Below are 26,545 nucleotides of genomic sequence, written 5' to 3'. Positions count from 1 at the left end.
CACCACGCTGTCTACAGGTCTCATCATCACACAAAATTGCACAATAACCACACCTTAATGCTGGTGAAGAGTCTGGGCTATGCATACATGTCTTCATTTTATGAGCACAGGGGCTGTCGGCTCCCTCACCAGAGGCAAGAGTGGACATTAGGATGGGAAGAATAGCTTGGTCAGCCAGTAGAGAGGCAACAGAACATGAAAGTGGAAAATTACTCTCCCCAATTAAGAACCAATGAGATAGAATCATGAAAGGGATGAAAAAAACAATCACTTTTCATATTTCAAATTTTAGGTAATCCATGTATGGTTCTTGGGTGCCTTCCTTAATCAGCTTCTATAAAGAATAGTTCTTTTGAGAATAATTCAACTCTACAGTATGATTTTTTATTATTATGAGCAATAATTACCATGTGAATACCAACACAAAGCCAACCTTCCAATCAAAAGGCGGTAGAGGTGCCTGTCTCCAAAAATGGGAAACCACCCAGATCTTCACCCAGATGTGAACATCTGACATACAAAAGTAACTGTCCCAGTTTCCTACTCAGGCACTTTGCTTTTACATAAAATTGAAGTGATGCAGATAAAGAAAGAAAATAATGCCTTGCTGTGGAAAGAAGCCTGAGGGTCTTTTCTAGGTCAGGAATATTTCTGGTTGTGACAGGCTAAAAAGATTATTTATTGTTTCTTTCCTAAATGCAGTCCACTGCCACCTGTTCTGAATTGAATATAAAGCTGTTAAACAAGACCAGAACTTTGATGCTGATTGTGAAAACAAGTTTCACTGTATCTGACCTTAGAAGCATTTACTACTTGGTCCTGAAGCAAAGGAATTTGATTTTTTTTAAAGCAAAGCTATTTTTTTACCTTGATAAGCTGTTTAAAAAATGTAAATAAAATAACTCAGTGGACAAAAGAGGGCATTCATCCCACAGAAAGACAGCCGCCACCCTTAGACATGAAATATCGCAGCACATTAAGTCATGAGACCCTGCTAATCAAAGCTGACAGGGTCCTGAATGTGATTTCTGCTGAGACTTAGCGATATCATGGGGCACTGAAGCATGCACAGCCTGCCAGGCTGCCCCTGTTCATGTGACAATGGCTTTTATTCGAAAAAGGGGCCTGTAAGGGACAAGAGTCCCCTTTGTCTTTAGATTCCTGCATTTGGAGTGCAAGAGAGGTTCATTCAACCAGCCCCAGACACTCTTTGAAAGGCTGAAGTGTAACATAAGATGACCATGAAACACTAGCTTGCCTTCTGCCTACCCTTCATTCTTTTAAAGCACAGCCTGGCCTATTCAGAGTCTCTTCAGAGAATAGCATCACACTATATTAGCCGCTAGTCTGCTGAATTCCATCATTGTTCAGAAAGGACCAGCAGCCATCTTGGTTTCCATAAAGCCATTCACCAATGCTGAAACAGAGAGCTCAAGAAAAGGTTTCTGAAAGGCTACAATGCCATCACCGGCTTCGAGCCCTGCAAAACACATGGTGTATACTTCACTTGGTCTAGACCTAGTTCGAGGACGATGCTGGAGTTCAAGATAGTAACTCTGACAGTCATATTTAAATTAAAATACAAGTCACCTTCAGAGAACTTCATTCACTGAAGGATGAAAACATACAATTCAGGGCTACAATTATAATGGCATCAAGTAAACTCTTTAGATTTCTGCAAAGCTCACTCCTCTTAAGAATCGAGCATGTCAGTCCAGACACTGCATAGAACTCCATTTAAGAGACCAAATAAGACAAGGCAGGATTCCTGCCTCTACCAACAGTTTGAGGAGCCTGAGAATGGGGTGACTAACCACAGGGATGCTGCTAAACACCCTAAATAGCTCCTGCTAAGTTTCTGCCTCTATCTTTAAGCATCATCCTTATTTATAGTCAGAAAAATGTAGCTTTAGCACCTCCTGTGGAGCAACTGTGCCATCAAGTGGCTGGGAATGTGGGGCTCAGCTGTGAGATCCTTTTGCTCATCCCTGGGAACAGCTATTGCTACTCACTTCTGTCACAAGAATTAGTCAAGTCTGTATTAACTCTCCTTAGAGCTGGCACATCTTTAACTAATTTAAAAGGAAGGCACATACAACAACAAAATGCTGTGGTGAGCAAGTTGGTTTGGAGGGCAAGAGAGTGTTTGCTTAGAATTTTTTTTTGAATTCTAGATATCTTTTTAAAAACTGTTCTGTCTCTTAAATCTACAAGTGAAGAAAAGGGGATCCTGGAAGGGATGCAGAAGATCCAAATTCCTCTTGGGTTTTCATATCATGCTAGCCCTAAAAGGAGGCAAAAGCTATAGAAATAAAAACCAGAATTAAGTGATAAATAAGAACCATGAAACATTCCTTCTTTTTGCATTTTTCCAGATGAGTGGAAAGTTGGTAGTGGTAAAGTCACAAAAGAACACTGGAGAGAGTTAAAAACTATCAATGGGCTTCTCACACAGACTTTTTGAAAAAATTCCAAGTTTCCCAATTTAAAAAGGAAGTTGTGTGGAAATTACAGGAGACTTTCTGATTCTGTGCTCATTAAAATAATGAGTGAAGCTTAATGCTATTGGAAAATCTGACAGGAGCACTTCTTGACAACATATAAGTTATTTTCTCTCCCATTAGGATTTCTGGTATCACCATCACCTTCACCAAATGTTTACTGAGCACCTAGTCTGTGAAGAACCCTGACAAGTGCTAGGGCTACTCAAGAGGTGCAGATACTGTCCTGGTTTTCAAGGAGTCTGCAGCTTGGTTGGAGAAGCAGGACATATACATAAAAAGATAAATAGCACTCTGCTCTGGTCAGAATACATTTGGTAAACTGTGTTTTGTTCTGACTACCACATTTTAGGAAGGGCATTGAAAGACTTGAGGACATCAAGAGGAGGTATGGGGCCCTGAAATTATGATGAGAAGATCCGGTAAGGAAGCCGGGCATATAAAGATGAGAGCAAAACAGACTTAGGGAGAACATAAGAGTTGTAATCAAACATCTAAAGGTTCATCATGTGAAACACTTACTCTGTGCTGCTCCAGACAACAAAACCAGGATCAACAGAAATAATTGACAGGAAGGGAGATTTTTGGCTTTATAAAAGAAAGAGCTAACAATTGGAGCTGTCCAACAATGGAATAGGCGGCTTTGTGAGGTAGTGAATTCCCTGTCATTAGCAATATCTGTGAACAAATTGAATGACCCCACCATGAATTCTGTACTGGAGGTTGTTGTATTATGGAGGAATAGATGGACTAAAAGTTTCCTTCTAATTGTGATATTTTATGGTACTATATGGCATAATGTCCCATGCATATATTTTACAACGTCTAAAGTGCTTTCACATATATTATATCATTTGATCCCCACAACAACCCTGTGAAGTAGGTGGTGTATGTATTTTTATCCCCATTTTATAGAAGAAGTAACGAGGGCTTATGTAGTTTAAAGTGACTAGTAAGTGGCAGAGTTGGCACTAGAATCCTAAACCTACTGTCTTCTCTGACACTTCCTCTAACCCAGGGGAAAGTGTCTGTACATAAGAGATTTTTTTTTAGAATAATAATGATCCCCAGAAAGGCAACTGTGACAGAAGAGTTAGAAGCACTGTGCCTCCAGCCTTGGAGCCCGGTACATCTGACATTAAGGCCCATCTCCTACACACACTATGGGACTCTGGAAAGTCACTTAAGCTTTCATTGCTCTGGACAACCAGATATAAAGAAGGTGCAGTAGACCTACATTGGAGAGGGGTTTCCTCATTGTCTAGGAATCCTCTCTACCAACAAAATCACAGGTCTAGTTTCAGTCCCAACCCAACGATCCACAGTAAGCCCTGTAGATGCTATAACATATGATTAAACAATGTGGACCCATTAATAGTTCACAGGCATAGCATCTGCTCCAATGAGAACAAATTGGCCATCAATAACTGTCTTCTACCCTTCTCATACCTTGTACCTTAAAGAAGCTTCAGTGGCCTCCAACAACACATCTTCTGAGCAGATCTAAGCAAAAGGCAAAGTTGAGAAGCCCATGCACAGCTGCTGCTAAAGAAGGTAGCTCTGGATTTCTCCAGCCCTTGACAGTTCTTAGAGCAGCAAAAACATCTAGAGTGCTCTAGCTGCCAAGGAGCAACCACCAGACAGGCAACCACCAGGGTCAAGTCAGCTTCTGGTTACCTCCATGCTTACAGTACAGGAGCCCCAAAGGTATTTGTATTGTGTCATGTAGTCCCCCAGTGGTGGGTCTACCAATTTGGGGCAGTATGTAGATCTATGAAGATGTTGTATGGCTGCTCCACCCACTAATGAAGGTAAATACCGACTGATATCTTAGTAGACGGTTTCATTCGTTGTTGTGGCTAAAAATATTTATCACCTAGAGGTTAAGCTCTCTAAGTGATGAGATTTCCCAAGCTTGGCTAGATTGATCCATGGATGACTGAGTCCGTTACCAAGAGTGTACTTGAAACCTTTTCAGAGTGGTAGGATCTTCCAGAGCTTGTGCCCCATTAGCATAGCCCTCTAGAATCCAGGGTCACCTCCATGCTTTGAGAACAACTTTAGTAGAGGTCAAAGGATTCATTATTAGCTTTATGATCAGCAAAATTTAAATGAAGTTCTATCAGGAATATCAGAACTAAAAAATGTAATAGCCCCCTTTAAAAATAAGAATTCTTAAATATTTAATAAGATTCCCTTTTTTCTCCAAAATGATCTGAAATGTTGACATGTCATAGGTGATATGGTACTGGATTTAGAGTCAGAAAAACCTGGGTTTGAATCTCACATCTGCACTTATCAGCTGTCATTTCAGCTCTCTGAGCCTCAGTTTTCTTGTTTGTAAAGTGGGAATAATAATACCTGTAGTTACTGTGAAGATCAAATGAAAGAGCCAATGTTATATACCCTGAAACCTTTAAAACACTATGTATAACTGTCAGTTATCATCATCATTTCATGCTGGTGAGATTCCCAAGACCATCAATCAGATCAGGGCAGAGCAGGTCAAATTTTCCTGTGGCTGACTTTCTAAACTCTCTTGTAACTGGAAAAAAGATTTAGTTCCAATTGGAAAGGGAATTCACTTTCATTTCTCATTCTCTTATAATGACTTCTTTCCTTCTCTAATGAAAAGATACAGACTTGGAGGCAAAGGAAGTAGTAACTATGTTGCGGCTACAGTATGTTACTGCCATTAGGAAACAGAATTTATCCCTGGGGGACAAGAAATTAGATGGATTTATTTCATTCAGAGCCATAGTCCTGGATCTGAAAACCACATGAAAAAGTCATACTCACTTCTTTGTACTTTCCCTTATGGTAAAGATGATTGACATTTCCAAGCAAAATGTTCCGGTCGGCTTTCTGCAGCTGATAAATGCTGATCAGGGGCTCTAGGAGATTACTCTGGTTCTCGGCAAGAACCCCAAATGCTCGAGCCTGCAACTTCTTCAGCTTCAAGCCAGACTAGGGAATCAGATACACATAATTTCGATTTAATAGTATGCACTGTGCTTATGAAATCCTACCACCAGGCCAGGAGTCCTTAACCTGGGAGCTAGGAATTTAAAAAATATATATTTTGATAAGTGTATTTCAACAGAATTGGTTCCTTTGTAATCCTATATGTGTTATTTTATGCATTTAAAAATAGTATTCTGAGAAGAGGTTCATGGGCTTCATCAGAGTGCTGTAAGTATCACCACCTCCACCAGACAATCCCCCTAGAGATGTCCAACACAAAGCATGGGAGATGGGGGTTCAATTTCCATTACACTGAATCACAGAATTCTAGGAACTGGAAAGGCCCTCTGAGATCATTAATCTAAACCTAAGGTTTTAGAGATAGAATAAATGAGGCCCAGAGAGGTGGGGAATTTGTCCCAGATCACATAGGGAGTGTCAGAGCTCTCAGAAGCCATAGGTACTGAAAGGCAAACGTGAGCACAGAACATCAGATTTCAGGAGAACACACTCTGGACAGAGGTGGCGATGGGTTCAATAACTAAAGCCTTGAAAATATAAATTCTAAAGGTGTCACAGGTATTTTAGGCGTCTGTTCTAATAAGCTATATGCATCATGATGAGTTATAATTTTCATAGATCTCAAGGCTACATTTTTCATAAATCTCAAGGCTACATTAATTTCTCCAAATCACAGAGGGACACAGAACCTCAAGTTGAGAGCCCTGAGCAGTTTCCTCAGAGCCAAAGCTAACAGTCTATAGTATCATAACTATTATAAGAAGCCATACAGATACAAGATGTGGGTTCTGGAAACAGGAACACCTCCCATCTGGGCTTTTTGGCCCTGACCTGTGGCTCCCTAGGGTGCTCCTTCAGCCAGCGAGCTAATTCATTGGTGATGTAATATTCCAATGAGTGTCCTTTCCCCTTCCAGCCTTTATAGCTCTCCAGCATGTCCAGAAGGCCTGAGAATGGGTCTTCCAGGGTAGCGAATCCCTGCCTGGCTACTTCCCGGAGCTGCAGAGACACAAAACCCACATTGTCAGGCATTCAAAGGTTCCTGTGGCACCCCTCCCCCATTCTCAACACAAAGGTTTAGTTTTTTTTTTTTTCCCTAAATTTAATCTATTCAGAGAGGTAACTGTTGCTATTCAGCCACCATCTTCGTCCCCACTGACTTTTCATACCACTAAAGATTCCTTTCTGGTCCACTGCACCCCAAGCCCAACAAGGAAAACAGCAATTGTCCACACTAATTATCCCATAAAGACAGAGAGGTTGTTCTGCAGGGCAGACAAAGGGGCTTGTTTTTTATTTGGAAGGTGGTGATGGTGAAAGCAGACAGGTTTACAAGCTGCTTTATCTGCAGCCCCAACATACCTGTGCTGAGCAAGGAACATAAATAAAGGTCGCTTTCTCTTTACTCTCCCCAAACCCAGACTTATCATGGACTTGTTGTTGCCAAGAATAATGAGCATAACACCTAGGAAGCACAACTGGGGGGGGGGGCAGGGAGAGCAAACAAACTAGAAGAACAAAACAAAGAGCCCAGCAAAGCTGAACTTAAACCAAGTTCTCTTTCATCAAAATGAAAGATGTAAGAAACGACTTCTGCTGTCTCCAGCAACAGTGATTTTTTTTTTATGCACAGCTTTCCATTTCATACCATTAACAGAATAAGGGATTTAAAAACAACAGCGTCAGAATAAGAGAAAACACTGTTAAGCTTTGAATGAAAAAAAAATTTTTTTAAACTGTGGGAGTTGGGGGTTTAAAGCACAGGGAGAAGATGGAACATTTATATGGCAGATTTTCTCTATCTAATATATGTGACCCCATGGCAATTATTTTAAAATGTTTACATTAGTGGGTATTTCCAAGTTTAGAAGGGTTGGCATGGCATTCTTTAATACCCACTCAGTGCCCCATATCTCATGGTGAATGGATTAGAGGAAGTATGATGAAAGGGTAAGAGAAGTCCCTACCAACAGCCACTACCTCTCTTCTAGTTCAATTATAAACTCCAGAAGATGCTTCTTATCTGCCTTTAACCAATATTCTTAATTTATTGTTTGTCAAATTCCCAAGGGTAGATCACCATTTTAAGTTAACCAAAAACACAATGAAGGAAAAGGATAAATGATTGTTTTAAAAAGCATGGGGGAGGGGGCGGCTAGGTGGCACAGTGGATAAAGCACCAGGCCCTGGATTCAGAAGGACCTAAGTTCAAATCTGGCCTCAGAAACTTGACACTTACTAGCTGTGTGACCCTTGGCAAGTCCCTTAACCCTCACTGCCCAACCCCCCCCCCCCAAAAAAGTTATTTTCTGTATCCTTTCTACATGTCTGCAAACTGATGCTTCTATTTAGAAAAATGTCACTATATAAATTCTAAATCTATTTTCTGCCTTTTAGGGTTTTACTAATATCCAAGGTAAGAGGGCTTTTTAAAAATTTCCCTCAGCAGCTGGGATCCTTTCTAGCTCAGTAATTTGTATACCAAAGTATAATTCAGAAGGCCTCGGACTAGTTGCTTTTGACCACTGGGCCCTTAAGAACATTCAGAGAGTCATTCTCCCCATCTTCACACCTTGAACTTCATAAACATTTTACCATCAAGAGAGAAGGAATATGTATCTAGGGGGTATAATGGATAGAGTGCCAGGCCTGGAGTCAGGATTCATCTTCCTGAACTCAAATCTGGCCTCAGACACTTACTAGCTGTGTGACCCTAGGCAAGTCATTTAACCCTTTTTGCCTCAGTTTCCTCATCTATGAGAAACCAACTTTTTTTTTTTTTTGCAGGGCAATGAGGGTTAAGTGACTTATCTAGGGTCACACAGCTAGCAAATGTCAGGTGTCTGAGGACAGATTTGAACTCAGGTCCTCCTGAATCCAGGGCTGGTGCTTTATCCACTGTGCCACCTAGCTGCCCCTTCCTCATCTATAAAATGAGCTGGAGAAGGAAATAGGAAACCAGTTCCAGTACCTTTGCCAAGAAAACCGCAAATGGGATCACAAAGAGCTGGACTTGGCTGAAACAAGAAGTCATAGTTTTCTGTGCTTAGCACATATACCTTCCCTGATCTGGAGGAAGGTACAAAAAGTTGTATGACATTTTCTAAAGCTCCTTAGGACCAGCACCTCTCTTGATTTCTACAAGATAATCCAGATTTCAAAGGACAATGACATGGAATTATATAGGAGCATTTTAGCTTTTGAACAATGAAAGGGGAACCATGCTGGAAAGGCACCAAAATTGAACTAAAACCCCCTGTTTTTGTTCTCATCTCCTCTGGTGGCAGCTGTTTTAGTACATGGTTTATATTAAATTAAAAAAAAATCATGGCTCTGGTGAGCCATATTCTCATTGTCTGTTGGTTTTTTTTTAAATTGTGTTTGTTTTTTTTGTTTTGGTTTGGTTTTGTGGGGCAATAAGGGTCAAGTGACTTGCCCAAGGTCACACAGCTAGTAAGTGTCAAGTGTCTGAGACCGGATTTGAACTCAGGTCCTACTGAATCCAGGGCCACTGCTCCACCCAGCTGCCCCTGTTGTGTGTGTGTGTGTGTGTTTTTAATGTATTTCTTCAACATACTAGCTCATGCTTTCTTCAGGGGCAGCTTTGTGACTGAGTCTGAAAAGAAAAAGAAGCATGACTGGCAGCAGCAATGGTAATGGTAGCATTATTATCAGGTCATATGTCAATAATATTTTTCCTTTAAGGGTCTCGAATCATGGAAATCTCTAGAGGGATTCCCTAGGACTTCTAACCCACTCATCTCCAGCAGCATCCTGGGATCTGGGTTGTTGTTTTGTTTTGTTTTGTTTTTCAGGGCAATGAGGGTTAAGGGACTTGCCCAGGGTCATACAGCTAGTAAGTGTCAAGTGTCTGAGGCCACATTTGAACTCAGGTCCTCCTGAATCCAGGGCCAGTGCTTTATCCACTGCACCACCTAGCTGCCCCAGGATCTGGGTTTTAATACAATATATTTCTAATAGTTGCTGTCTTTAGATGAGAGCTCTAAAGTAGGGAGAAATTTTCTGCAGAGACCTTGAAGTCATGTGCATTCAAGTAACAAGCCCAAGAAAAACTGGCTGGGCAAGCTCCGGAAACTGAGTCAATTAGTCAGAAAGATCCTTTTAAGTTTTGGCTCTCCCCTGGGGCCTCCTATTCCCTTTCCATCAGAAAGCCTCCAGCTTCACATAAAGCATAGAGCTCAGAGAGTGATTTGGAGATATAGCCCAAGGCAAAGGCCTTCCCCAGCATCATCTAATTGCTCTAACCCTCCATTCTGCAATCACAGAGTCATTTTGTTTTCTTTCTTGCTTCAGTGGTATAAATTGTCTTCACTTACAAAGAAAATGGCCTTCCTACTGTCACAGCATGACTGAGTGAGGAGTAAACCATCTTTCGTCAGACCCACTGCTCCTATAACCAAGAGGATCTACTACTACTACCCATGGGTCTGAACCGTCCTCTTCAATTCTCCAAGAGATCCAGTATGAAAAGTAAGGAAGATATGTCTAAATGGCACTGGATAAGATCTTATTTAAAGTATACCTATAAAGTGCTATGTCTGATATTTAACAGGCACGGAAAGGAGATCACAGAGCCTTAGAGCTGTGGCCATGATCCCCTTGGACAGACAGACATTAATGCTGACAGTATTCCAAACACTCGTCTCCAGTATTCCTGGGGAAAGGGCATAATAGGGAAAGGAACTAGAGATAGTGTATACTATTTGTGACGATGTGAGTGTCATGAAGTGGTTGTCTACAACATATGTTTTTGAATATACTCTGAGGTTATAAATCTTCATATTTTATAAGCATATCTGATCTCTAGAAATAGTCAGAAGTCATTTTGAGCCAAATCTGATGAAAATGTAAGCAATCAAACTGGATACTAATTGTAACCCAAAACGAGCTGCAACTATATAGTCATAAGACATTAGTGGGTGGTTTGCAAACTGGCTCTGAAAACAATTCGAAAAATGACTTGATTCACTCATTTATTCAACAAATATTTGGAAAATGCCTATGATGTACTAAGCCTTACTAGACAGCATTAGTCTCACTTGAATATGTACAGCCTTCCCAGATGACTACTTCTGTGTCCTCACAGCATTACTCACTTCTTCCTAGTATAATATATAACAAGTTTCCTAATTTTGAGTTCTTTTCTTCATAAAGGACCTTGTCTTTTTATCACTACATTCATCTAGTTTCTGTGACATGGTGTTTTGGATGCAAATCTTATTAAGAGCCTACTATGTGCCAGATACTGTGCTACATGTTGGGTATATAAAGAAAGGCAAATATTTTTTTCTACAATGTATTATGCCTTTTTTTTTTCTTTTTTACGGGGCAATGAAGGTTAAGTGACTTGCCCAGGGTCACACAGCTAGTAAGTGTCAAATGTCTGAGACTGGATTTGAACTCAGGTCCTCCTGACTCCAGGGCCTGTGCTTTATCCACTGTGCCACTTAGCTGCCCCTATAATGGCATTTTTGTACTTATTTTCCCCACCAAATTATAAGTCCCTTGAGAGCAGAGTTTGCGTCTTATTTCATTTTTGTATCACTTACCCCAGACAGGGTACATAGCAAAAACCTAATCAATATTTGTTTCAATGAATAAACAAAGTCATTTGGATGTATAAATTTTAGTATATTTTAAAATATCAGTCACTTCACTTTATTGTCACACCTTTTACATATAAATTATTTCTCTTTTTCTTATATAAATTCCTTAAGACATTTTAACTTTATTAGTTGTAAAGATATTTCTCAGTTTATTCTTTCATCTAGATTAAAATATAATTATATATTCTTCCTTCTACTAGAAAGCCCAGAGATTAGTGTGTGTAGCGGGTCAGGGGGGAGGGGAAGAGGGGGGAGTGGGTTCTTTGATCTCTTACACTCCTCATTCCTTGGAGCTGATGGTGGACTTTCTTGAAGAACAGAGGAACAAAGGTAATATCAGGACTATGGGTTCAGGGTTGGGCAGCTAAGATATAATAAAGGACTCCTTCTGCCTCTTCTTCATATTGATAAATCTTCTTCCAATCCAACCTTGTCATTGTACAGTACTAAGTCTGAAGGATCCTTTTCTTGTGTTCTTATTCATTATTAAGATTTGCATCCAAAACACCACATCACAGAAACTAGATGAATATAGTGATCAAAAGACAAGGTCCTTTATGAAGAGAAGGACTCAAAATCAGGAAAATTGTTATATATTGTACTAGGAAGAAGTGTTGCCTCAAGTTCCCAGGTTCAGGAATCATATTTCTTTCTTTTTAAAAAAAGTTGGATTAAAAGCTTTATATTGAACATTAAATAAATATGCTTATTATCAATTATAGCTGAATTAATTTCAGTGCATAAAGTATCAGAGCAACTCTTTAGTCATTCCCTCTAAGGTCTTTTTTCGTCCATTCTCATTAGGAGTTATATTTCTATACAATTCAGCAAAAGTTGCAAATCCATTTATTTCTTTTATTTTAAGGGAAAGTGGTGGTGAGGGAGGAATGGGATTCTGGGATATCATTGGCATAGGACAATGGTCTCTGAATGTTTTTGACTGGGCACCACAGAAAAAAAATTGAATATGAACCTTCAATATGTCTATATTTACTTATTCATAAACCATATATGCATATTATTACACGAATATGACAATAACTAACAATACATATGCATAATCATCAAATATCATATAACTTATACAATAGAATTTTTAAATGGATGAATAAAAATGAAGTCATATTTGATATTGGTGTTGACAGGGAGCCACTAAAATTTATCATATAGAATGATGACATAGTTAGACTTTAGCTTTAGGGAAATCACTTTGCAGCTATAAAAAGGATGGAATGAAGAGGAGCTAGACTTGAGGCATGGAAACCAATTAGAAAGCTACAGCAATGATCCGGGAGAGAGGTGCTAAGTTTCTGAAAAAGGGTAGAGGCTGATACAAAAGATATTGTGGAGGAGAAAAACAAGATTAACCAACTGAATGGATATATGGAGTAAGAGAGAATACAGAGCAGAAGATGGCACAGAGATAGTCCACATGGGTGACTAGAAGGGTTTACTGCCCTCAAGAGTAACAAGGAAGTGTGGAAGAAGGTAGGTTTGGCAGAAACCATAGAGTTTGCTTCAGGTGTGTTTAGACTTTCCATTCATTTCCTTACCATGTTGCCTACACTATAGCCAGCATCCTTGTCTCCCTCTAATATCTAATATCCCCCTAATTCTTTTTTTTTTTCCTGCTGAAATCTATTTGTGATTTAATGACTCATAACACAGACGGCTTCCCCCATCATCGTCCACTGCCCACCCAGGGGAAGGTCCTCTCAGGTATGAGGTGTCCAGCTTGTACTTTTCTCCACAATGACCCTTTACAAAGGCTGCGCCTTGGCCCCATCTACTGCTTTCGAGAGGTAGAAGGTAGTAGTCCCTTCGTATTGTTCCTGGATATGCTGCACGGCTGTTATCACTGCCCCTGCCTCCAGGAGGGTGACCGTACAGCTGCTGAAGCCACCTCCAGTCACGAGACTGTTGTACCTCGAGGGCCAGTGTCACCAACTGATTCAGCTCAGGATGGCTCACTTCAAAGTCATCCCTCAGGGAGTTGCGGCTTTCCACCATGAGTTGGCCAAAAACTTTGTAGTTACTTGTGCTTAGATCAGTCCCACCCTCCAGTGTGCGCTGAATTTCACTCACAACATGCCGTACCCGCCAGTATTCCTCCTTGGTCAGCAGCATCTTCTCCTGCCTCTAGCTCTTTCATGTCTACTTCTCGGAAACTCTTCTTGCCCAGTGCCTCGGCAGCTGATTGACACTGATGTCACTGTATAGGATACTCAGAGGAACCCAGTGAGTGACGAACACTGGAGTTGGTAATGAGCAAGGCTACCCCTGGGTCTGACAAGGGCACCAGGTGTGTCTCTAGGGACCTGCAGTCAATGAGCAGTGCGTGGCCCTTCTGCCCAAACAGTGAGATGAGCTGGTCCATGATGCCACAGGACACTCCTGCAAAGCTGTGCTCTGTCCGCTGACACACGTGGGCACGCATGGCTGCTGCCCAGAGTCTGGGCAAAGCTGCTGCAAAAAGGTATAAGTTGCTACTTCCAGGGATGCAGTACTGGACAACCCATCCCCTATAGGCACTGAGCTGGCCACCACTGCATTGAAGCTAGGGAGGGGACCAGATGCTGGATAATACCGTATCACCCTCTTCACATAGTTGGCCCAATGAGGCAACCCAGGTTCCAGAGGCTGCTCTGCAGTGGGTACTGGCATCTCCCCCTAATTCTAACTCAGACTTCCCTCCCCTTCTTCTCCCAACCCACCAATCCTAAAATCCATTTGGCACAGTCTCCTGACTCTGAGCTTTTGTCTTATCTTGCTGGTAAGTAGGCCTGCAAACCAGTTCCTGACATTTCAGTACCACACCATGCCACTGTCTATGATATAGCCCTACCCCAGTTTCTGGTGTTATTTCCCTCCATTAGAATACAGGCTCCTTGAGGGAAGTAACTGGGTTGCTTTCTTGTATTTATATTCTTGGCACCACTTAACATAGTGCCTGACACACCTGGTGCTTAATATTTAATGATTTCTCTCCCTCTCTCTCTGTGCTTGTGATTACATCTCATCCATGCTTGCTCAAACAGTGTAATTTGCTCTGTCCCACCCAAATGAAAAGGGGAGGCCTCTTACTCCCTAGCCATCTTTTGAGGGAGAAGCATGCTAGAGCCAAGAATTATCTAGAAGGCAAAGGATGAGTAGGGAGTGGGGAGAGGAAGGATTTTTTCCCAATGATAGTCCCAAACTCCTGTTTGCATGCCTCGCTAACAGTTAAGTTATAACTGCTCTGAAAGGCCTACTTCTCCCTCAGAAGGGGGAAAGTTGAAACTTGCATCGCAGAAGGAAGTGACAAAGTAGAGGAATGTCAGGGGCTATAGGCACCTACAATTGTGTTGGAGATGAGCCTCATGAATGGCTATTTTGGAGAGGACACACTGCAGGCCAAAGGGGTCTATCTCTTTTAGTCACTCCGCAATTCTACTTTAGAGACTATTGCTCAGGAAGTTCTCATAAGGAAATTTCCTTTCCCAATGGAGATCAGCTCAAACTCAGCAACTCACAGTCTTAGAGGGTGGCCTGGAGTCACTGACAGTCACAGGACCTGAACTGGGTCTCCCAGACTTTGTAGGTCAGCTCTTTCTCCACTGCAGTGCTGCCTCCAGTCATTTCTCAGTAATGGCATTTTGACAAGTTTGCATATGCTTATAGAACATGCAACTCAAGATTTTGTTTACAGGTGATTTGTGTCTCTCTAGAGTGTTGAATTCTTACAAGAATGTTTTCCATTATTTTCCTCAAAGTGTGTTGATTACTATTCCATTCCTCCCATTTCCTCACCTTCTCTTGGTTTTAAATATACTGTTATCTGGAGGAAAGCAAAGATAACAGTGAATCAATTATACTTCCAAAATCATGAAAAAGTAGAGTGTGTGACTTTGGGTTTGCCCTATGTTACTCAAGTCTCTAGATGATGTTTTTAGTTACATGTGACTGTAGAAACAGATCTCCTGACTGGTACTTCCTTAACCACTAAACTGAACAAAGACCAGCAGGCCACAGTGAGCCAGGAAGGGGGCATGGAGACCTTCAAGCAAAGGTTATCAAGGAGCTTCATGGCATTGGCTTTTCAAGACCTGCATCTTGAAGTTAACTTTTGTTTAAAGTTAATTTCTTATCAGAGTAAGTACAAAATCAAATATTCAGTGTCCTCAACTTCACTGAAAACTTTCAACAGATCTTGTCATCCCACTGTTCCCAAACTTCTGCAAATCTAAGATCCCAAAACAAACTTCAAAAAACGATCTTGGGGCAGCTAGGTGGCACAGTGGATAAAGCACCAGCCCTAGATTCAGGAAGACCTGAGTTCAAATCCACCCTCAGACACTTGACACTAGCTGTGTGACCCTGGGCAAATCACTTCACCTTCATTGCTCCTCCAAAAAAACAAAAACAACAACAACAACAAAAGATCTCAAACTTCAACTGGAAACCTTTTATCATTAACTTTACCTCCTAACCCCAAACCATCTCAGAATGTTGGTACTCAAGTTGTATTGTTTTGTAGTTGCTGAGATGACATTTTAAAGTTTTCTTAAATTATCTGGATAAGTGTTGAGGATGCACTTGAGAATCCCAGGAGCTGCAGGTGAAACTGGCAGAAGTTCCCTGTGGTGTCTCAGGCTGGGCCAGCTTTGACAGCTGTGTCGGAAATGATCATCACTGTTCTGGACTAATGATCACTGTATTCAGGGGAGCAGGTGATAATATGTAAAGTCTTGGAATGCTGTGTGAAGAGCATGGAATCCTATATAGAGCCCTAAGGTACTCCTATGGTCAGCAGGCAAAGAAATGCTACTAATAACCACCAAGGTAGGGTAAGAGTGAAAGCAGAGCTGGAGGCACTGGTTGTGGAGTTAGCTACATGTAGTTGGGAGCTGAAATCACATGGGCTTTGGGGGGGTAATTCCTGGTCCTTTTGTTCTAGTTTGATGAGGTTAAAGAGAAGGAGGAAATGTATACACATATGTATGCCTTTTCCCATCCAAAACCCAGAATAGGTGAAGGGCTTTGCAAAATATTGGTGATTATCTTTAATATTATTAACTTCTCTCTGATAGAGGCCCCTAAGCTACATACATGGGAGGCTTAAAAAGAACCTGAAGCCTGGGATCTCCAAAAGCAGGCATCATCCCAAGACAAGGAACACTTTCTGCCATGGAACCAGCGTGCCGAGGAAAACTAATTGTGGCTTGTCTATTTTTCAAAACTGATTTGCAAGACAGAGCTAAGCAGAGACTGGATTGAGAGGAATAGCAGCCCCAGCCTTGAGAAGATGGGCACTATCCATCTGTTACTTCTCTGTTTCTAAAGAAAATGAAGATAATCATCCTTGCTCCTGAGCTACTGCACTAGAGTGCTGTGAAGGTTAATGAGGGTAAAGTACTTTGACCTCTACCAAAGGTGCTATTTAAGGACAAAGAATTACAACATGCTTCATGGATCCCAAATTGGTTCCCTCTGGTTTTGTGCTGAGGAAGAAAAAAAGAGCTGAAATTTTAGGCTTCCAGCCCCTTTGCCTTAGTGTTGAGGAATTCTCTCCTTTGTGCCCCAGGTCTGCCGAGAAGCAGACAGACCTGCCTCCTCCCCCAGCCTGCCAATCGGCAGGGCTTTCCCCAACACAATCACAGCCCTGAGCCCTGCACTGGGCTGGACATGCTCTGCATACAGCGAGGAGCTCCATTGTGCAGGGGGCAGGCTCCAAGAAAGGGACTTACCTTCTGCAGCTCTCTCTTTGTCCACAGAGTTTGAAGGGTTTTCAGTAACAGGAGTGGGTCCTGGCCTAGGGACAGGGGAGGGGAGGGAAGAAAGAGGGGGGATGGAGGGAGAGGAAAAAACAAAACAAAACAGATTTATTGCTTCTGTACAGGCAGCCTAGACACACTGGAGCATTGTTCTAGTGGAGAGAAATGGGGCATTCCAGGCCACTCTTTTGGAAACCATTAACCTCCTAACTGTCAGTCAGGATTACAGCGTCAAAAACCTCCCTCTGGAACCCAAACAAACCTAACAACAGACATCACTTCTGCAACACTTTAACAAGAGCAAGAGGGAAGATTCATACTCATTCCTTCAAACAAAAAACTCTAAGTAGTAGATTTACAACCAAAGTATTTTTATCACTACAAATCAGTGTTCTGATGTGTCTCTCCTCTTCCAACCAAGCTCTAGAACTTTTGAGATTCAAAACTTAATGGACCCCTGTTTTTGACTACAGCATAACAACCTAAAATGAAGCTAAGCTTTTGACCTTTTTTTTTTTTTAATCATTTTTAAGCAAGAGAGACACTAATATACAAAGCTATGGAAATCAGCCTATGTCCCAGAATTCCAGGGGGCCAAATGAGGACTAGGTTTAACAAGTCATGGACATGCTTTCAATAATGCATATTGATAATAAGGGGTTGGCCTATTAATACGTTCTGATATGCCAACCTTGATGGTATAATTTATAGCTACAAAACATTCCAAGTCTATGGAAGGATGTCTGCAAAATGTTAAATGAAAAGGGCTGAACAGAAAATATGTACACAGTAATTATAATTAGGAACAGGTAGGTGGTACAGTGGATAAAGTGCTGAGCCTGGAATCAGAAGACTCATCTTCTTGAGTTCAAATCAGCCCTCTGACACCTACTAGCTGTGTGACCTGGGCAAGTCACTTAACTCTGCCTCAGTTTCCTCATCAATAAAATGAGCTGGAGAAGAAAATGGCAAACTACTCCAGCATATTTGCCAAGAAACTCCTCAATGGGGTCACAAAATGTCAAACATGAATCTGGAGAGAAGTAAATAGTTTAATGTTCATTAGTTTCATTTTTTGGGGTATAAGTTGTTCATTCATGAGTTTTCTCAAATAATAATAACTGTCCTACCTACCTAATAGAGTTAGTTGTAAGGATCAAAGGAAATAATTTCTGAACATAAAATACTATTTTATTTAGAAAGTGTTATATAAACATGATCCTTTATACTTTGAGAAGCAGCATGATATTAGAGGAGAGAGCAATGGACAAAATACTGAGAAAACCTGGGTTTAAATACTACCTCTAACACTTATTGACATTTGACCATAAGCAAGTCATTTAACTTGATTCTTATTTTCCTCAGTTGCAAAATGGGGATAATAGTTCCTGTAATATCTAACAATAACAATAGCTAGCATTTATAAAGTACTTAAAGGTTTGCAAAATACTTTATAAATATTATCTAATTTTATCTCTGGGATATAGGTGCTATAATTATCTCCATTTTATGGATGAGGAAACTGAGGCAGGCAGAGGTGAAGTAATCTGCCCAGGGTCACATAGTTAGAATATGTCTGAAGCTGCATTTGAACTCAGGTCTTCATGACTTCAGATCCAGTACTCTATCCACTGTGCCAATCCTAACTCATAAAGTTGGTGAATATGGCTAAAATGAAATAATATATGTAAAGCACTTTGTAAACTTTAAACTGCCATGTTAATGTCAGTTATTATTATTATTATTATTGTGTTTGGTAACTTGGCAAATACATTTCTGAAACTGTGGTATTGTGCAAGTCACTTAATTTCTCTGTGCCTCAATTTCCTCATTTGTAAAATAAGGATAATAATACTCCATATGAGAAAACTGCCTTGTAAAACAATATATTACAAAAATATAAAGCAATATATATGGTCATACTGACTATTAACAATATGAATATTTTGAGAGACCAGTACTTAATAATATTTTATCCACAATAATTTAAGTTCCTCTAAAACCGGGATCATATTGTCTGCTTGTTTTGGATCCTACACAGCACCAAACTTGGTGGTAGGCACAAAAGAAATAATTAAGGTATTGCATGATAGTGGAAGGAATTCTGAACTCATAGTTAGGAAACCTGGGTTGAAATCTACCTTGGATACATATTATCTGTGTAATCAAGTCACTTTAACACCTTAAACCTCATCTTAATCATCTTCAAAATGTGTTTAATATTTGTACTACATATATCACAGGGTTGAGGGGAAGAAAGTATTTTGTAAGCCTGATAGTGTGGTGTATAAGATGATGAGGAGAACTTCATATATCTCCTTATGAAATGCTTTTTGGTCACCCTCCTATCCAAGCTAAAACTTTTTCCCCAGTTTATACATCACTGGTGGGAGGTGATACTTCTGTTGCCTCCTATATACAGGAATTACAGACCAGGCTACATGAACTCCATGAGGCAGGAGCTGTGGTCCAGGCAGGACCATTAGACTTTTCATTGCATAACTTCAACCCAGGAGATAAAATATATGTAAAGAATTTTCAGAGAACCAGTGGAACTCAACCTGCCTGGGAAGGACCTTTTCAGGTGTTATTGACAACTCCTACTGCCATTAAAATTGGTGAAAAGCAGGACATTATAAATTTTGCCTTGTTATAGTTGATCAGCTCACTCGGTGGGTGGAGGCCTTTCCCAGCCCCCGAGCCACAGCTGCCTTTGTTGCCAAAATTCTTCTTAAAGAGATAGTACCTCGTTTTGGCCCACCAGCCCGCATCGATTCTGACAAAGGCACACATTTCACTGATTCGATTTTATCCCAAATCTACTCTTTCTTGGGAGTGACTCCAAAATTCCACACATGGCCTGATGTTCTACCATTGGCATTATTCTATCTACGAAGTAGACCAAGTGGTCTACTTGCTAAAAGAAGATTATGTAATAATGTCTAAAAGAAGATTATGTAACAATGTCTAATATAATCAGCTATTTACATTCGTTTATTATTTATATGTCATTATACTCTATCTAGAAAACCAGAAGCTTCTTCCATTTACTAGTCTGGGAGATAAATTAAGGGAAAAGTTAAGTAGGGGAGATTTATGATCTAATATCCAATTTTAAATCTCACAGTGGCATGATGGAGAGAGGGCTTATATCAGTCAGAAAAAACTAGGTTCGATTCTTTCCTCTGATACACACTCACAGCATGTTCCTGGGAGAGTCACTAAATTTGCATTGACCCAGACAATTTTCTAAGACACTAAGTTGCAGATTGGTACATCCACACTGGTAGAGAGTATCTTTATTAGGCATTCTTGGAAACCAATGAAATCAAAGGTTTGGAGCTCAAAAAACCGACCCAAAACTCTAGTTCTGATGACCCCCCTATGATATGGAGTAGATTGTTAGTTCCAAAAGGCTGGACCAGAAAACAGTAAACTCAGGCAATGTTTAGAATATTTAAAAAGCCTCATTAGTAACACATAATATCTGATTTCTGAAGACCAGCTGATCTAACTAGGGAGAGGCTCATTACCAATGGAGTATCCACCAGGGGAAGACTTCCTGGAAAACAGGAACCCATGAAATAAAAAAGAATACAAAATGTCTGTCAATCCTGTGCAGTACACACTTTGGTTCCTACAGTGATGACAACAGAGAGGTGGTTAAGAAGGCAGAGGGTGCCAAGAATTCAGCTTTGTTGAATATCAATAAATCAGAATTTATCGGCTAGGGCTTTAAATGTGAGGAACTGTGTCTACTGACCAAGTAAACATATTAATAAAGGAAATAAATCATATCAATATTAATGTTCAAAACAGCCATGGAATCATGAGATAGAAGGTAGGTGCAGATAAATGACAGGATGGTTCTCAGATAGTCTTTAGAATGTTAAATATGGGATTAAAAAAAATCATAGGCCCAAAGGCAACAAGAAACACCACTGCATAGGACACTTGTACTACAATGTTCATGATGAGCATGTTATCAAAAGATCACCATGGATAAAGCACCTGCCCTGGATTCGGGAGGACCTGAGTTCAAATGCGGCCTCAGACACTTGATACTTACTAGCTGTGTGACCCTGGGTAAGTCACTTAACCCTCATTGCCTCACCAAAAAAAAAAATCACCATAAAAATAACTCAGCTTATACACCAATATCTGTTGTAATAGGTAGAGAAATTCTGAGAATAACTTGAGAAGATGATCCTATTAAATCAACATATAACTCAGTGCTCAATGATATCAATACAAAGATGGGTGAAGAGGAAGATAATAAAAATATACTTAAATTATAGCCTGTGGGTCAATAAATTAAATAGACCAAATGCTTATAGACTGCACAAAAGTTTCACACATGTATATCCTGGATGCCTTCTTCAAGAAAACAATCAGGAGGCACTGGGTATTGTGAGACTCAAATAACATCAGTAAAAAGCCCCAAACAAACCCCAAACCTGAAATTGCCAAACTGTTTTTGTCTTAACAGGCAACATCTGGTTACCATGTATAAATAATTTCCAAATCAGCTCTGGTCAGGCCATTTACTTGTTAGAGAAAGGACCAAAATAAACACCAAATTAGAAGGGGGAAATATATAATGGGAAATTAAAATAACTCCAATCCTGATACAAAGTGAAGTAAAAGCAGAAAAACAATATGCAAAATGAGTGCAACAATGGAAATGGAAAAACTAAAAAGGACTACATCAATCAATCATTCAATCCAAAAACATTTATTAGGTTCTTATTATGTGAAAGTGCTGTGCTAGGCATAATGATGCCAAATGCAATAAATGAAAAATCACTCCTTGAAAAAAGCTTACTTTCTAATGGAAAAAAGAAGCACATATTAAAAATATATACAACATAAAAGTTAATTAATACAAATAAGGACTTAAAGTAGTGAAATACAGTGGCTGGGGCAGTAGAAGTTCAGGGGATAAGGAAAGGATTCATGCAAAAGCTGGTGCTTGAACTAGGTCTTAAAGGGAGATAGGGGCCACATAAGGCAGAGTTAGGAATGGAAGGTATGCTAGGCACAGGGGTGGGCAGGAATGGGGGGGGTACAAAGGCAAAGAGACAAAAGATGGATGTCTTGGATGAGGAACGTAGAGAAGATCTGTTTTCTTTAGGTATCAGAGAGAAGGAAAGAGAAGACTGTTCGACAGGGCTGCAAAGACCTGTTGGGTTTAGGTTGTGTCAGGCTTTAAAAGATACACAGAAGGTTTTATATTTTATCTTATAGGAAGCCATTGAGTTGGTTGAGTAGGGAAGTGACATGGTTAGATTTGTCCTTAAGGAAAATTATATCTGCAGCAGTGTGTAGGCTAGATAGATTTGGACAGGAAGACCAATTAGGAAGCTGTTTCAATAACCTGGGCGAGAGGTGATAAGGGCCCAAATTAAGATATTATGTGTTGGGGCAGCTAGGTGGCGCAGTGGGTAAAGCGCTGGCCTTGGATTCAGGAGTACCTGAGTTCAAATCCAGCCTCAGACACTTGACACTAGCTGTGTGACCCTGGGCAAGTCACTTAACCCCCGTTGCCCCGAAAAAAAAAAAAATTTATGTGTGTATGAGTGAAGAGAAGGGGTCAGATACAAGAGATGTGAAGATTAAATTGGCAAGATTTGATAACTGCATGTATGTATGGGGTTAGTGAGAGTGAGGATCAAGGATAATGCTGATGTTAAAAACCTGGGAGACTAGAAGGAAAGCAGTATCTTTTGTAAACTTAGAGAAGGGGGGCAGCCAGGTGGCACAGTGGATAAAGCACCGGCCCTGGATTCAGGAGTACCTGAGTTCAAATCTGGCCTCAGACACTTGACACTTACTAGCTGTGTGACCCTGGGCAAGTCACATAACCCCCACTGTCCCACAAAAAAAAAAGGGGGGGGGAGGGTTTGTGGGGAAAGATAATGATTTCGGTTTTGGAAAAGTTGAATTTCAGATGGCTTTGGGACATTGTGTTTGAAATGTCAGAATAGAAGCTCAGGAGAGAGAGTGGGGCTAGATAAAAAAAATCTTTGAATCATCTGAATAGAGATGATAGGTAACTCACAGGAGCTAATGAGGCTACTGAGAGGAGTGGGAGCCCTAGGAAAAAATCTGAGGAAACACCCACAGTTAAGGGCATCATATGAATCATGGATGAGACAGCAAAGGAGACTGAGAAGGAAATTTCAGGTGGAAAAAGTAGTGTCACAAAAATTTGTAGAGAGAGAATGCATGAGGAAAGGTGGTAAATAGTGTTGAATAGACCAGACAGGCTGGGAAGGATAAGGACTTAGAAAAGACCATCAGATTTTAGCAATTAAGCGATCATTATAAATTTGAAGACAGCATTTTCAGTGGAGTTGGAAGCCAGATTGAAATACAAATGAGAGAAGTGGAGGCAGAGAGTATAGACAGCTTTTTAAAAGGAGTTTGGTTAAGAAAAAGAGAGATATAGGATGATATCTTAAAAGAATAGTGGGGTCTAGTGAATTTATTAAGAATGGGAGAGGGGGCGGCTAGGTGGCGCAGTAGATAAAGCACCGGCCCTGGATTCAGGAGTACCTGAGTTCAAATCCGGCCTCAGACACTTGACACTTACTAGCTGCGTGACCCTGGGCAAGTCACTTAACCCCCATTGCCCTGCAAAAAAACCCCAAAAAACCCCAAAAAACCAAAAACCAAGAATGGGAGAGATGGGAGCCAAGACAGAGTAGCAGGAAGAAATAAAGTCAACTCACATACAAAACTCCTGTGAACAGATCTAGAAAATTCATCAGACCAAATCTTGATGGAGAAATTCAAGAAAAAAAAAATTACAGTTAGCAATTTTTTCCAGTCCAGGTCAGCATAAGGCAGTAAACACTAAGTCTAGGGATACTGGGGATAGGGTGTGGCCAGGAATACCCAGTATGGAGCACTCTACCACAAGGAGAAGCTATGCACCAGGTATAAAGGAAGTCTAAGACCCATTCCAGGGCACCATAATCTCATTCAGGGTACAAGAACAGATATCCACTACCCAATACTTTGTTGTTCACTACCTTGTTCCAGGTCACAGATTTAGAATAAATTGAGAAGGGAATCTGGAAATAGAATATACCAGTCACTTCTAAAAATGAATACCAAAAGAAAAACTCCCAGGAATATTATAGCCAAAATCCAGAACTTCCAGATCAAAAGAAAAAAGACATCTTGCAGGCAGTCAGAAAGAAAGAAAAATACTAAGGAAACAACATCAGGATTGCACACAGTTCAACGGTCACCACCATAAAAGAGTGAAATGCTTGGAACACCACATTGCAGAAGGCAAAGGAGAAAAAGCTTACAATCATAATTACTGACTCAGAAAAACAAAGTGTAATCCTTCAGGGGGAAAGTAGTTCTTTGATGAAATAGAGGACTTCTAGGCATTCTTGATGAAAAGACTAGAGAGTGCAAACACAGGATTCAAGAGAAACATAAACAACTAAACATGAATAAGCAAACTTAAGGGCCAAAAAACTCCAATAAAATGTTTAGATGGCAATATGGGGAACTGATAAATATGTCCTCCTCAGAACCCTATTATCATCAGAATTCATAAAGTCTATAATTAGACAGAGTGCATAGGAATGGTTCTGTTATCTTTTGATGATCTTAAAAGAAAAGAAAGTGAAAGGAAAAGGATTACATTATGGGGTGGGGGGGAGGGAGAAGAATTATGGGGGAAATTATCCACCATTAGCAGAGTATGTAAGAAATCTATAGAAATAAAAAGGAAGGGAAGAAGGAACAGCTGACACTCAAACCTCACCTGAATTGATCAACACACAGTTGGATACAGAAATATATTTCACTCAACAAGAAATAGGAGGGAAAAGGAAGAAGCGAGAAAGGAGAATTAGAGGGAGGGTGAATTAGAGGAACGGTAAATTAAGGGAGGGATTAGACCTAAACAGAACAAACTAATTAAGAACGTATAAAATATTTGTAGCTTATTTTGAGGTAAAGAATGAGAATATAAGGGGATGTCCATCAATTATGGAATGGCTGAACAAGTTATGGCTAATAATAATAACAATAAAAACATTCACATAGCACATTAAGACTTGCAAAGTACTTTACAAGTATCTCATTTGATCCTCACAACAACTCTGGGAGGTAGGTACTATTATTATCATCCCCATTTTATGTATAAGGAAACTGAGGCAGAGGGATTAAATGACTTATCCAGGGTCACACAGTTAAGAAACTACCTGAAGACATATTTGAACTCAGGTCTTTCTGACTTTAGGTCCAGTGCTCTCTCCACTGTGCCACTGAGCTGCATGTGTGTATATGTATTTGTGTAGGTGATGGAATACTATTATGCTTCAAGAAATGATGACGGAGATAGTTTCAGAGAAAATGGGAAGACTTGTATGAATTGATGTAGAGTGAAATGAACAGAATTAGAAGAATTAATACAATGACAACATTTCTAAAAGACAACCATCTAGGTAGTCACTAGAACTGACTCCTGCATACTTTGAACTTTGAACTTCCCATATTTGTAGGAGAACACTGTTCTCTGGTTATTGACAGTGACTCCAACAAGGAGGGAGACACAGGGCCTCTGGCTAGGTAGAGAGAACCTTGTCATGAGCACTGGTACAATGCATACTTACTGGGGCTTTTAAGAACAGGTAGGTGATGTAGTAGAGGAGATATTATATACTACAAGGTAGAGTGTGATAAGTACCTAAGAGCAAAGGCTTTCAGAATTCAAATGAGGGAGACATCCGTTTGAAGGGGAGTGGAGATTGTGAGGTAGGGGAATGGGAAGGAAAGTCCTTCTAAGGTAAGGGTCCAAAATGAATCAAGGTTTAGCAGCAGAAAAACAAAACAAAACAATACAGAACAGAACAGGTGGGTGGTCTGTTCCAAAAACAGCTGATGTTTGTATTGTTCCATAGAAAATTGAATGCTGTTAATAAAGATTGATTGCATGCAAAAAATAAAAAACAAAAGAATGGAAGAGACTCAGGCATATGTGAAGGCGGCAGAGAAGAAAACACTTAATGAGAAATTGAAATTCTAAAGTATGACTGAAGATTCAAACTGCTAGAGAAGATGGAATCAAAGGTACATGTATCAAAAAAGCGGGGTGCAGCTAGGTGGATTCAGGAAGACCTGAGTTCAAATTTGACCTTAGACACTTGATACTTACTAGCTGAGTGACCCTGGGCAAGTCACTTAATCCTCACTGTCCCCCCCACCACCAAAAGGCACATGTATATGGCTAGGCTGTGACAATAAAATAAAAATGACAATACTACCCAAATTAATTTACACTTTTATTTATTTATTTATTTATTTAGTGAGGCAATTGGGGTTAAGTGACTTGCCCAGGGTCACACAGCTAGTAAGTGTTAAGTGTCTGAGGCCGGATTTGAACTCAGGTACTCCTGACTCCAGGGCCGGTGCTCTATCCACTGTGCCACCTAGCAGCCCCTAATTTATACTTTTAAAGCTAAACCAATCAAATTGCCAAGGGGATGCTTTATAGAACTTGACAAAATAATAACAAAATTCATTTGGAACAACAAAAGATCTAGAATATCAAGGGAAAAGATGAAAAGAACAAAGAGGGTATAGCACTTCCAGACCTCACAGAAGTGAGCAGAAGTGACCAATACTAACTGTTATAAGTTAAAGAACAGAG

The 26,545-nt window shown here is 40.3% G+C and overlaps 1 protein-coding gene across 1 annotated transcript in view; it reads right to left on the bottom strand.

Moving 5' to 3' along the window:
- EXD3 (exonuclease 3'-5' domain containing 3) overlaps positions 1-26,545 on the bottom strand; it is a 422,505-nt gene that overhangs the window by 261,540 nt on the left and 134,420 nt on the right. Inside the window, exons 4-6 of the mRNA XM_043985843.1 lie at positions 16,840-16,904; positions 6,318-6,485; positions 5,301-5,468 (exon numbers count right to left, since the gene is read on the bottom strand). Coding sequence (XP_043841778.1) covers positions 5,301-5,468; positions 6,318-6,485; positions 16,840-16,904 — 401 coding nt within the window. The remainder of the gene's footprint in view (positions 1-5,300; positions 5,469-6,317; positions 6,486-16,839; positions 16,905-26,545) is intronic.

This window comes from Dromiciops gliroides, chromosome 2, assembly GCF_019393635.1.
Source record: "Dromiciops gliroides isolate mDroGli1 chromosome 2, mDroGli1.pri, whole genome shotgun sequence".
NCBI classification, from domain to species: domain Eukaryota; kingdom Metazoa; phylum Chordata; class Mammalia; order Microbiotheria; family Microbiotheriidae; genus Dromiciops; species Dromiciops gliroides.
Note: the sequence above shows the minus strand (reverse complement) of the source record. Positions and strands in the feature narration are given on the sequence as shown.